The 12,977-nt window shown below is 37.4% G+C and overlaps 1 protein-coding gene across 13 annotated transcripts in view; it reads right to left on the minus strand.

The window, feature by feature from the left end:
• The window catches only part of ptprdb (protein tyrosine phosphatase receptor type Db), an 86,015-nt gene that overhangs the window by 12,170 nt on the left and 60,868 nt on the right, over positions 1-12,977 (minus strand). For 8 of the 13 annotated variants that reach the window (XM_056256840.1, XM_056256841.1, XM_056256843.1 and 5 more), the window contains 14 exons: positions 12,572-12,765; positions 10,911-10,934; positions 10,499-10,616; positions 7,061-7,714; positions 6,452-6,549; positions 4,799-5,055; positions 3,646-3,739; positions 3,256-3,465; positions 2,855-3,015; positions 2,414-2,425; positions 2,189-2,304; positions 2,020-2,058; positions 550-647; positions 163-286 (listed from right to left, as the gene is read on the minus strand). In XM_056256840.1, coding sequence (XP_056112815.1) covers positions 163-286; positions 550-647; positions 2,020-2,058; positions 2,189-2,304; positions 2,414-2,425; positions 2,855-3,015; positions 3,256-3,465; positions 3,646-3,739; positions 4,799-5,055; positions 6,452-6,549; positions 7,061-7,714; positions 10,499-10,616; positions 10,911-10,934; positions 12,572-12,765 — 2,199 coding nt within the window. The remainder of the gene's footprint in view (positions 1-162; positions 287-549; positions 648-2,019; positions 2,059-2,188; positions 2,305-2,413; positions 2,426-2,854; positions 3,016-3,255; positions 3,466-3,645; positions 3,740-4,798; positions 5,056-6,451; positions 6,550-7,060; positions 7,715-10,498; positions 10,617-10,910; positions 10,935-12,571; positions 12,766-12,977) is intronic. The other 5 variants (XM_056256846.1, XM_056256848.1, XM_056256847.1 and 2 more) reach the window with 3 other exon arrangements.

Below are 12,977 nucleotides of genomic sequence, written 5' to 3' on the forward strand. Positions count from 1 at the left end.
CCATTTAGAGATAACAAACAGCAATGGTGCTAGATGCCATGTGAACAGGTAATAGCTTTAAGTTGATTTCCAATGTTAATACTCCTGTACGATTAGATAGAACATGTGTTATTTCTAATGAATACACAGAGAAACAGCAATATTTAGCACACACGCTCTCACCATCATTGTTGGAGAGTGATACTCTGGTGTGGTCGTAGGCGATGACGTTGGCATATCTGTTCTTTGACTTGTTAATCTCAAGGTTAGACTGTTCCCATGAGAACTGTTGCCCTGGATCAATAGACTACAAGAGAGAAGCACGCCATGAATTACACATCACGCTGGACATGCCCCATATTGTACTTACAACGTTACAAACATCACATAGTCTATGCAATGAAGTTAGTGCTCACAGCCTCACACACACAAAAAAAGTACATGAAAAAGAACTTAAAGCACGCTATAGCATGCAGAAATGTGGTGCTAATGTACATCATTCATTGGCCAATATGTTTTTAATGTACATCCGCGGGGTGCGAATGTATGTGTGTGTGTGTGAGATCTGACCTCATACTCTTGAGAGAACCTCAGGTTGTCATTAGCTTTCATCCTCTCTATGTGAGCTGGCAGTTCTGAGACAGATACTGGAGGGTGACTGGTCATGCCTGTCAATCACATCACACAAACACAAAGATCAGTTCACACTCTGAGAGCATGACATGCTACTGGATTAAGTGCTCTGAGCAGTGTGAGAGAATGTTAGTGATATCATCTATATTTTAACACTAGGGTTCATGAGTGTGTGTGTTTTGAGGATAGAAATTGTTAAAAGAATGTAAAAGGATTTGTGTCGTAGACTAGTTGTTTGTACCCAGAGATTCATTTTATAAAATGTAATAACACTGATGGTTTAGACCAATTTAAATGGAGTGGACAGTTTGGGCTAATTGTACTTTTAGGGGGCCATCTGTAAATGTTTCCTGTTTTAATACATTTAATGTGCAATGAACAGCTATAAAACAGGTAATTCCACATTTAGACCAAAACTAAGTAAAAAAAAACAACCAATAATGTTGTTTTTTAATGACAAATGCTGTAAAGTAATATGATTAGACATCTATAAATTAATTTATTTAAATAGAATTGTTTAGATTATTTACTTTTTACCTACTCAGTGGGAAAGAATATACACAAATGTTTTATTTGGTGAAGTAAACAGCCTCACAGAAAACTTGATTAATATTATTTCATGATATACAACTTTTTTTGGTGGCTGTGGGCAGGGCCTCATATTCACATCCCACTATAAAATCTCTAAAAATAAAGTCTGAACATTACTGAATGATGTTTGGTGGAGGGTATAGATTACAATACATCAAAGCATGATGGAATTAGCATTGAAATTGCTGAATCAGATCAAATTCAACTTAAAGCAAAAAAAAATCAATATTGCCGCATTTAGAATATAATTGAGAAGAGTTAATTTAATGTCTGCAATAGTTGTCTGTTTAACAAAGAACAAAGTCATAGATCAACACTGATTCAACACCAAACTTATGATTACTGTAATCTTTATTATAGATAGCTTTATTTAAAAACGTCTTTGGCATGTCCTCCTGTAGATAACTAGTTATGAGTGTGTGTATTTAGATCACTTTCCACTATCATTGTGGGGACTTTAATGTCCATAACAAACAATAAACAATGTGAAAATCTAAAAATGTAGAAAGGTTTATGTGAGGGTTTAGAGGAAGGGTTAGGGGATAGAAAATAGCATTAGCTAAAATATATATATATATAAAAAAAAGGAAAGTTCAACCATATGGAAAGTGTGTGTTTGCTGGTGTGTGTAAGGTGTTGTGAAGTCAGTGAGAGCAGAGAGAAAAGCTTCACACGCTGCAGCGGGTGTTCACATACACCCCTGTTATGACTCAAATGAGTTAAGAGGATGAAAAAAGCCAAACCAGTTACTGCATAATTATGTGCGAGCATATGGGGGTTAATCAGTCAATATAGACTACAAAACACATAACTAACTTGATAACCGTCGATAACCGATGATAGATGCACGCAAACCTAGAAAAAAGACAACACTGTGTTTATACCGACAGTGTGTGAGCATTAAATAGGGACTGGAAAATTGATTCTTCAGCACTCTGTACCTGTGTGTGTGTGTTAGTGACATATCTTTTCATCAGTATATTACCAGCCGTTGGGAAGTTGATTCTACGCAGCTCCACTGGATCAGATGGATGCTGGGAACTCATGGCTTTACTGCTGCTGGGAAAGCTGCACTTCCTGCCCTCCAGCTCTGCCCGCTTCCTGTAACATCACACGCGTAGGAGCATTAAAGCAACACTCACTTAGTAGGAAATAGTTTATATTGCATTTCGAGCATAATTAGATTTACAGAGAAACATAATACACAGACCTGTCTGGTTTGCTGGTTTGTGCACAGATAAAGCGAGGGAAGACAAAAGAAATAGGGATAAATAAAATCAGCTTCTGCGTAAGTAAAATATAAAACAACTACTGTAGCATTTTTTTTTTAAATCATTCAAATTAATGAATCATTCATGCCGATTTGTGAATTGTTCAAGAGATTCATTGAAAAGGATTGACTGAATTGCTGGTTTCAAGTTTTACTCTACACAAAAGCAATATCTAGCAGGTAAAATTTTGATTTTAGAACATTTTAGAGCAGAGCATAATTAGAACAATGCATGTTCACTATGATTTTTCCATTTTAAATATGAAAATTCTCTGATATTTCCACCATGGGAACTCCCATGTCATTTAACCTACATTCCCCTTTTCAAATTCTAAATTCCTTCTAAATCCACTTTCCTTCTCAATTCTCCTTCAATCTCACCTTTTAAAGAGGAGGATGAGGATGACAATGCTGATGATGAAGATGACAGCCAGCACTGGCCCAACCACCCACAGAAGCCCCTCCTCCTCGTCTACGATTGGCTGCGGCTCAACATCGGAGAACAGCACGGCATCAGAGAATGGACTTGTGGAGTACACAGTCTGTCAATCAAGGATCAAACAGACACTTAGCATATTCGGATAAAAATATATACAAAATTGTAATATAAAATAAATAAAAAAAATATTAATAAAAAAAGAAAAGGTATTGTGAATACAGAGACAGCTGAAGGGTTGCAGGCACTGTACTCAAAATACAACATTGTTTTTATAAATTATTGCTTAAATATTGAATTGTAGACCTTAAAAATCATCAACATGAGAGAGAAAAGAAGGACTTACGTTCTGGCCCAGTTCAAGAATAGCCAGCACGAAGCACACATACTCCTGTCCGTTCACAAGCGGTCGGTTCATGAATGCTCCATACACACGGCCGTCTCCTAGTTTAAACTCGGCTGGAAGATTCTGGAAATGAGAACTGATGTATGCTTTTGCCTCCGCCTGCCTCCGAAGACGCACAGAGCGACCGGTGCCATTAATCTCCCTCAGTAGCTGGAGAAACCAGAAAACAGGACAAGCACATGACATGAGACAAGTTAACCACAACAGACTCTGCTTTCCCACAGCCTTATGCTGAACCAACATGTGTTTAAAACTGTCAGCAAAGACAGTGAACGATTTAAAGAAATATTTCAATTGCGACATCAGCATTTCATTACAAAAATGTGGTACCTCATCAATGTTCATCTCATCTGGATCACTCCATAAATTCTGGAAGTTTCCTCCTCTCTGCCTCTTCAGAGGGACAACCACAATGTAGAAACCCCTTCAATTATAAACATGATATTATATGTGAATCTCATGAAGAAAAGTCTGTTTATTTTCCCGCCCAAAAATAAAATGACGCCAGTTAAATATTTTTTGCTTTGTGAAAATATGAAAAAATATTATTCTGATTACTGTAATTAATAATGAAAATATATATATATTTTTTTAAATTTGCATAACCTTTTTTTTCAAATACATGCTGTTCTGAACTTTCTATTAATCAGAATTCTGAAAAAAAGTGTTTAGAGTTTCCACAAAAATATTACGCAGCACAACTGTTTTTAGATAAAATAAAATAAAATAAAATAAAATATTTTGCAAACCAAATACATTAGTAGCTTACATTAAAATGATTTCTGAAGAATAACGTGACACTGAAGACTGAAGTAAGGGCTGCTGAAAATTCAGCTTTGCCATCAAAGGAATAAAATATATTTTAAAATATATCAAAATGTAATATATATGATAATGCATAATATATTAAAACTGTTATTTTAAATTCTATTTACTGTATTTTTGATCAAATGCAGCATTGAGCATAAGAGAGAAAATCTTACTGACCCCAAACTTTTAAACAGTAGTGTATATTTTATATATAACAATATACATTATTCAGGTGAGTTTAAAATTCTGGGACCACACTGGAAATGTGGAATTCAATTTCTAATTTAAAGGACAAACTTTAGTTTACAAAGAGTGGTCTGGGGTGTTCACTGATATGCTCACTCGCTGCAAAAGATGCTTTTCAACAGGTTTTATCGTAGTTTTTGTCCAACTGACTTGACCAATTGACTTGACTTGGGACAAAAACTACGACAAAACCTGTTGGAAAGCATCTTTTGGGGTTGGGGGGGGGGGGGGGGGGGGGTTGGGGTGCAACCACAGAAACCGAAAATTCTCGGGACAGCAGCATGTGTCCAAATTTTAATCTAACCATTCTATTTCATCAGAAACGATCTTAAAACAGGGCTTAAGTGTAAAATACCGAACTTGTCCTTTAAAGCTGGAAATAAAGAGTTTCACAAAATGTCAGAAATCGTTTTGGTGTTTTGCTGACCTGACATTAGCCTGTCCCTGGACAGCGGGCAGCTGTAGGGTAGCGATGCTCTGAGAGTTAGTCTTGTCCAGGAGCTGGGGTTTCTTGGTCAGCAGGTTTGGAGCGGTCATGGCGTCTGCGCGGTGCTGCAGGCCTCCAGTGCCATCAGCTTTACTGGTTAACAAGAAGGTGTATAGAGACTGGGGCTTCAGCTTAGTCACTAACTTCTGCCCGAGCCGCCCATCCACCTCCACACTTTCGCCATCGCCATCTGAGATCTGAGGGACAAAGAGAGAATGGAAAAGCATTTAATGCACTCTAAAGCACACCAACAAAGACTATGAGCATGTTGTGACACACACACTCTCTCGAGGAAGGCAGAGTGAGATTAAGACTGACATCTCAGATACTTGCTAACATGCACACGCTCACACTTTTATACCAACACTGTCATAAACAATTCCACCTCAATATGTTGCATGAAGGGTAGCAATGGAGGAACAACACACATGTCCAACGTTTATTTTTATACTGAGCTAATAATATTGTCTATCACATAAACCAGCCGTTATGGGCACCACAATATGACTTTAAATGATTTTAAATGAGAAAAAAACTGCTTTAAAATAAGATAAAACTGACATCCTGTTTCTTATTTTAATGAACCATTTTATAAAAAGAGCGGAGTTCCCGTGGGCTTGGAAAAACGGGATATACAGTAAGAGGAAATTTTGAAAAGTGTGATTTCTAGACCTGGAAAATAATTTGTTCAAATCTTACAGTCATAAAAATTTGGTCACACTTAAGATTAGGGTCCAATTCTCACTATTAACTACAAATTTTGCCTCAATAAACTCCTAATTGCTAACTCCTAAATAATAGTTAGTAAGATAGTTGTTAAGTTAAGGTATTGGGTAGGGTTAAGGGATGTTGAATATGGTCATGCAGAATAAGGCATTAATATGTGCTTTATAAGTACTAATAAACAGCCAATAACCTAGTAATATGCATGCTAATAAGCAACTAGTTAATAGTGAGCATTGGACCCTAAACTATTGTGTTACCGAAATGTCTATTCTGAATGTAAATTTTTCGAGTCAAGTCAAGCTCTAAATATTTTAGAGAAATTGCCATTTTGAGTAAAACATATATTTAAAAAAAATATAAAACAAATTACAGGGAAAGTAATGTAAATGTATTGCTTATAAAGAATGTGAACCCTGAAAAAAAACATTCAGTTCTTGAAACTTCTAGAATTACCAAATTTAATTATTTCAATGTGGATTATTTATAATTATTGTGTTATGTTAATATATTGCCACTACTAGTTTGTGTTAAGACGCTTGACAATACAAAAGGTCGGCACTCTAAAATTAATGTATTGACTTAAAACAGGAGATACAAAGACAAACGTTTTTCATCAGTCTGCGTCAGTCAATACAGAAGTTTACACAATACACAAGCTGAAATATCTTTGTCTATATGAGAGGCTTTTGAAAATTGTCTTGGATAAAGAAAAGGTTGAGAACCACTGCCCTAACTTTTTCACACATTTAGATTTTCAACATCAAATTATTTCATATTTATTAAACTGTTTTCTTCATGTAGACCCCAAAATAGGCAAAACCTGACTCGTGCAGACACATACGCAGTTGTGTGCACTGCAGTACTTACAATGAGAGATTGTGCTTTATTACTGGCGGTTCGTGGCTCCCAGGTCAGCAGCACAGAACTCTTCATAGCAGCTTTCACTCTGAAGTTCACGGCAAACACTATTAAAGAGAAATAAAACAAAAGATCAACATAACACACTTCAATACTTCAGCTCACCTGAGCAGAACCTCTGGCCTCCAGTATGAGCAGAACATCAAAGAATCTTTTCAACCGTTTCTACTAAAAACATTTACCACATCAGGTTGTTATCGACAAAGGGTGCACAGAGCCGAAAGGAGAAAAAAAGAGCTAGTCACTCTTTTCTCATACAGACTAGTAGTGCTGATGAGAATTCACCACTCTTTTCCAAGGGCTTACCTTTACCATCGTTGTTTTATGAGATTATGGAGCACTCCACATATACCTAGACCCATTTTCAGAAAGATTCTCACCTTTTATCTGCGCTTAGTGAACGTCACCAAACAAGAGACTCAGACCAACAAAGACAGACACAAATGACCAGACATAAACAGAAAATATCCTTCCAGAGTAAAGAAAATGTAGTGGTTTGGATTAGGAAGGGTTGCCTGGCAGTAAATGTTTGTATGTGAGGATATACAAGTGTCATACCTTCCTGTGCTGGTTGTGTTTTGATGGATACGGGGAGACTATAGGCCCCAGGGCTGTGTTTGCTAAGCACGCACACTCTCGCCACATACTCAGTATTTGCCCGTAGGCCATTAAGAACCACTGTAGTCTCCGAAACGTCGGACTCCATGGCAATATCCGTGCCATTACTATAGGTGACAGCGAACCACACGCGGTAACCTTGGATCCGGTCATAGCTTCTTGGTCGCTCCCATCTCAGGATCACAGACGAGGAGTTTATGTTTTCAGCCGTTAAGTTAGCCAAAAGCGGCAAGGTTTCCTGTATGCTCACATTTTGACCGTCTGTTGTCCCCGGGATTGTTACCATGTCATCTGTGGTTGTTTGCACCACGTTTGGTGTTAAAAATGTGACCTGAGCGCTTGAACCATAACCCCATATGGTACGGGCCGCGAGCCGGAACACATACAGCACCCCTGCACTCAAAGAGGAGACGGTGTGGGTGCGTTCCTTAGCGTCTAGCTCCTGCACCATGAAGGAATCTGAGGTCGGGTCAGCCTGGCCATATGAGAGCCTGTAGCCCAGCACAGGAGACAGACCAGCAGGGGGAGGCTGCCATTTTAGTAGGGCAGTGCCATCCTCTGATGGCGAGACTGTAAGCAGGGGCAAACCTGGCACTGTGGAGTAGAGAACAATAATTTAGATCAACACTAAATATGTAGCGCTGTAGTGAAGTCATGATGTGTTAGGTTGAGTGAAATACTTGACTTTCTGGTTATTACAATAGTTCACTCAAAAATAAGAATGATGTCTTTATTTTCTTCACAGCTCCAAAAAAGACTTTCTTGCGCAATTCACAAAAAGAAGACAAGTGCTCTTTTCAACTGAATTACAATGAACAGGCACCGAAGCTTTCATCCTTTAAAGGGGTCCTATTATGCTTTTCCACTTTAGTAAGTGTGCAATTTTGCTGTTTGTGTATAAAAAAGATCTGCAGTATCTGCAGAGGTTACGGAGCTCAAAGTCCCTTCCGAAGGGAGATATTTTATTTAACAGAATCAACTTTTCAAGAACTACAACTCGATTTTTCTGGATCTTATGAAGTCATAATGTTTCTCATTTAAATAATCTCCGCCCACTGAATACCCCAAAAAGGGGACGAGGCCTGGTTGAGCTGCATTAGAGAAGACAGTGTTGTCGCTATGTCAAAGAGATGCTGTTTTGTCCACCCCCTTTCCAAAGCTCATTTGTTTGACCTTCCTAAGGCTTAACGTTTATCTGTGCGCTGCACATTTTATGGAGAACAGCTTGTGTAAGCTCTCATTTTTGTAAGATGGTTCACTGCTCCTTAGGAAAATTAACCATGGTTTAGTGATCGATTACTGTTTGTATTACCTTAGTTTTCCGACAAATATCACGATTAAATGCTGGATAACATCGTACCTATAAACGTCCTGTGAAATCCGTGCTTGCAAAGTCTGTGCATGAAATTCATTCTGCATGATTCTCTGGTTTGTTAAAGCTGCAGTCCGCAGTTTTTCCTCTTTGTCGCCATCTCTGTTCGAAATCTGTCATTGCAGTCATTCGCGGAATTATCAACTTTACGTGAGTTGTACTTCGACACGGCACTGCGCGGATGAACACAATGTTTGAGGAGACTGTGCAGCTGTCAGTCATCGCACCGGTGTCAATACTGTCATTCAGAATCACAGATTATTCTTTTTGGTAGCATGACCAACATAAGAATTTTCACCGGAAAATGTCATCTGAACAAGTAAGACACATCCACTTTTGTTCTGGGTCTGACATTGCAGTAAATTGTGCTGATTAAATCTAACAGTCGCTTTATATATCACGCAAAACCGTGCAAATCGTTTCCGCATGGGCCCGGTTGCAGTCTCTTTTTTTCTGTAGCCACTCCGAAGTCCGAACGAAGTCTTTTGCATTTTACAGCGGGTGAATCTGTTGTCACTGGTGATTGTCGTTTGAACCTTTCTGAATCCGCCATCAAATTGATAAGTTTAATTATATCAAGTGCTGTGAGAAAAGGCTATAAATCTCCACCTCCAGCAACCTCACACTCATAGCCTACTAGCCGAGACTCTTCTTTATGTGTACAGATGTGACGTAATGAAGCAAAGACATGCTCGAATCTCCCGCGGAAATCCACCAGTAACACTGGAATTAAAAACATCATTACAAGCTTACCGCTTTGAATCGAGCTAAGGCAAGCAGATAGTTTTGAACACTGGCTGGTTATGTATTTTCTCAAATATGTATTTTGGATCATTTTTAACCCAAAAAAAGCTACGGACTGCAGCTTTAACATTGTCAGGGTCTGAATCGGGCTCGAATTGGTTTGAAATTGATGCAATCATCAATACTTACACTAGAGAAGACCTCGCAGATGTAGAGGGGCGGGACATTTCCCGAACACGCACTAAGCACTGCCAATCACAACACACTGGGCCAGCTAACCAATCACAGTACATTTCGTATTCCAGAAAGGAATTGAAAACGACGTGTTCGAGGCAGAATGGGGAGAGAAGTGCTGTAATAATGTAAAATATGTGAAAAATAATGCGTTTTTTAACAATCAAACATGAAAACATATTCTAGTACACCCCAAAAACAAAATCAAGACTTCGTAAAAGGGCATAATAGGACCCCTTTAAAATGAAAAGACTCACTGAAATTTACTACAAAATTAATTCATTGAAAATCTTGACATTTACCATAGCTTTCCTTGGTATATTTTTAAGAGTGAATAAGAGAAGTAGTCAGTTTGTTAACAGATACTTCTTTTGAATCAGAATCGTTTGATCCGGTTCCCAAAATTGGTCTGAATGATTTGTTTATGAATTGAAAAGTTCATGCCTTACAATTTGAAAAGTTGAAATCACAGACTCAATATTCAATATAGATAAATCACTACAAATGTTGACACACACCATTAGTAGTCCAAGTTGTAAGCAAATAATTATTTTTAGTCAGTGAATCGTTTGATCAGGTTCACAAATTGTGTGAATGATTTATGAATTCGAAAATGTAAACTCATGGACTCAAAATCCAGTGTTATTCACTAAAAATCTTGACATCTGCCATAGCTTTCTTTCAAGCATTTTTAAGTTAATACAAGTAGAGTGAATCTATTGATCTGGTTCACAGAATTGGTCTCAATGATTCGTTTATTAATCAAAAAGTTGAGCTCACACCTTACAATTTGAAACGTTCAACAGCTCACATGAGGCCAAGGGGAATTGTCATTGAAAAGAGCATAAAACTATTTTAAAATGTTCTCTAGTGTTCTATGGAAAAAAGACAGTCATATGGGTTTGGATTTGGAATGATATGATGATAAGTAAATGCTTTTCATTTTTGGGTGAACTTTCTATTTAACACTGAGATAAAGTGTGTATACCAAAACATGAACGTGTATGTATGTGAGAGGGTGTACACACATGATGGTTTAGTTCTGATGACGATAGGCTTGCTGCGTGCTCCATCGCCTTTTGAAGTGAACGCAGCCACGGTCACAGAGTATTCAGTGTTTGGCCATAAATCGGTCAAAATCAGGTCCTAATAAACACATGCACTTACTAAAACAATACTACAACAACAACAAAAATTCAAAGAAACTAAATGTCCATTTTATTTGAAATTCATTATTGAAAAATCATCTTGACATACAGATTCCATTTTTCCCCACTTCAAGTATAGGAGCTGTACATGCCTATTGCCTAGATAAAATATAGCTGTCTGGATTGGAACATTACCAAGATGGCCACAGAGTGAACTGATGTGCCTTAAAGGGACTTTGGTTCAAGTAAATGTATTAAAATTCTGGGTCATGTTCAAAATAGTTATACTCACATATTGTTTCGAGTCATTCTGTGCCTGTTTACACACACACACACACACACACACACACACACACACACACACACACACACACACACACACACACACACACACACACACACACACACACACACACACACACACACACACACACACACACACACACACACACACACACACACACACACACACACACACACACACACAAAGAAGTAAAATGAATTTGAATGCCAAGATGTAATATGATTATTTCCAACAACACAATGAATAAAGGTCTACTGAGAATAAATAGTGTGAAAGGTTCACTGGAACAATTACATAGTGGTGTTAAGGCTCTTAGATTCTAAGATAGTTATCGGAGGTTCTGTCTTAGCATGCGGATAATAAGCAGATACTGATGTTATCTGATGATTAAAGCAAAATGAAAGTCCATTTAGAGAGCATTAGTAGAGCTAAGAAGCCTAATTACTGACAAACAAATAGCTCATCCAGATCAAATGATAGTTAGGATCTACATCATGTTCTGGTGTACAGTATGTGAGCGATTCTTCAATTTGTGGCACTACTTTAAACCTTAAAACATCTAATGAAAATGTTTTTTACATGCCTTTGTTCAAGTTGATTTTGGTATGTGTGAATTTTTATATTTTGGTGTGATGGAAATGACTAAGTTTTTAGAGAAAAGGTTGGATAAACCTCGTACTTATTAACACAACAATTAGCTAGCAGTAAATTATGAGTGTATAAAATAAAGAAAATCTGCCCAAATGTAGTACCAACTAGTACCAAGCACAGTTGTCTGGGGAAAAAAATGCTGAAATGTTAAGGGTTTGTGAGTTCACAGCATACACTGCAGCATGAATAAATAATGTGGTTACTGTTATAGGATTACTGTTTTGCTGTTTGCTGACTCTTTATTTAAACTTTTGTTTTGTCAGTATTATTGTTAGATATGTTGTTAAGAGCTCCTCTTTTTTACATGTTGATTGTGACTGTTATTGTGTCAATTGTTGAGGTCTATGTATTATATTCTAGACATCTTTGCTTTGTAAAGTAATTGTACCTTTAGAATTAAAGTTCACTTCACATATTAAGTGTCCTATAGAACTATATATATGGCTAACAAAATTATGTTGAATGAAAATGTGTTGAACAAGAAAACTGTATAGTTGCTTTGATGCATTTATTGGTAGATTGATGCATTTTAAATTTAACAAATTTAAATAGACAAAACAAAGTATTGTTACTAAGGACCATTTTTAAGATTTTTTTTTTTTTAAACCAAAAGTAAAGTTTACCAAAAACTTTAAAATATGATCTAATTTCTTATGAAAAGTCAAATTTACCTACTTCAACGCTTTTTATAGATTGACTGAATACTTGTTTAAAAGTTTGAATAAGAAATTACCATAAAACATTGTTTTAAGATTTTCTACGCAACCAGAAAAAAACTTAACCTGTGAAATGTGTGAATACAATTTTATTTTGGAACATCTTGGTGTCAAAAGAGTGAAGTTGCGTGTCTTTGAATTTTGAAAGTCCTTGATTTTTGAGATCAAGAATTCATTATTTTCAAACTGAGAACAGCTCAAAAATAAACACCACATTTCTAAAGAACACATATATTCAGAAGTGTATTTGTGTGTGTGTGTCCATGAGGTGAAGTCTCCTACCTGTGGCTCTCTCAGTAGGTGTTCCCTAATTCTGGGAGAGACTGTTCTCTCCCCTGCTGTTCGTCTGGCGTATGTCACCTGGTAACCACGGATCTTTCCATGCTGTCGCTCAGCAACTGGAGGTTTCCATGACACTCTAGCAGAGGTGGCGTTTAAGACCACCACATCCACACCCCGCGGCGGTGCGCTAGGCACTAAAGGGGCATTTGAGTAAAGGACATATAGTCACAGCTGAACATTCCTTTCAGTTCACAGGAGAAGGACAAGGAAAGGTCAGGAAAAGAGGTATGGTACTGGGGTTCAATTATCTTGATAAATCCTTTGGGAAAAAGCTTTAGCCATGGAACGGGATCTGGACATGTTATCACCAGGGTGAATAAGCCAAAAATGCAATAATTTATGCAGA

The sequence above is a fragment of the Rhinichthys klamathensis genome, unplaced genomic scaffold (assembly GCF_029890125.1).
Source record: "Rhinichthys klamathensis goyatoka isolate OS25496 unplaced genomic scaffold, OSU_Roscu_1.1 h1tg000133l_1, whole genome shotgun sequence".
NCBI classification, from domain to species: Eukaryota; Metazoa; Chordata; class Actinopteri; order Cypriniformes; family Leuciscidae; genus Rhinichthys; species Rhinichthys klamathensis.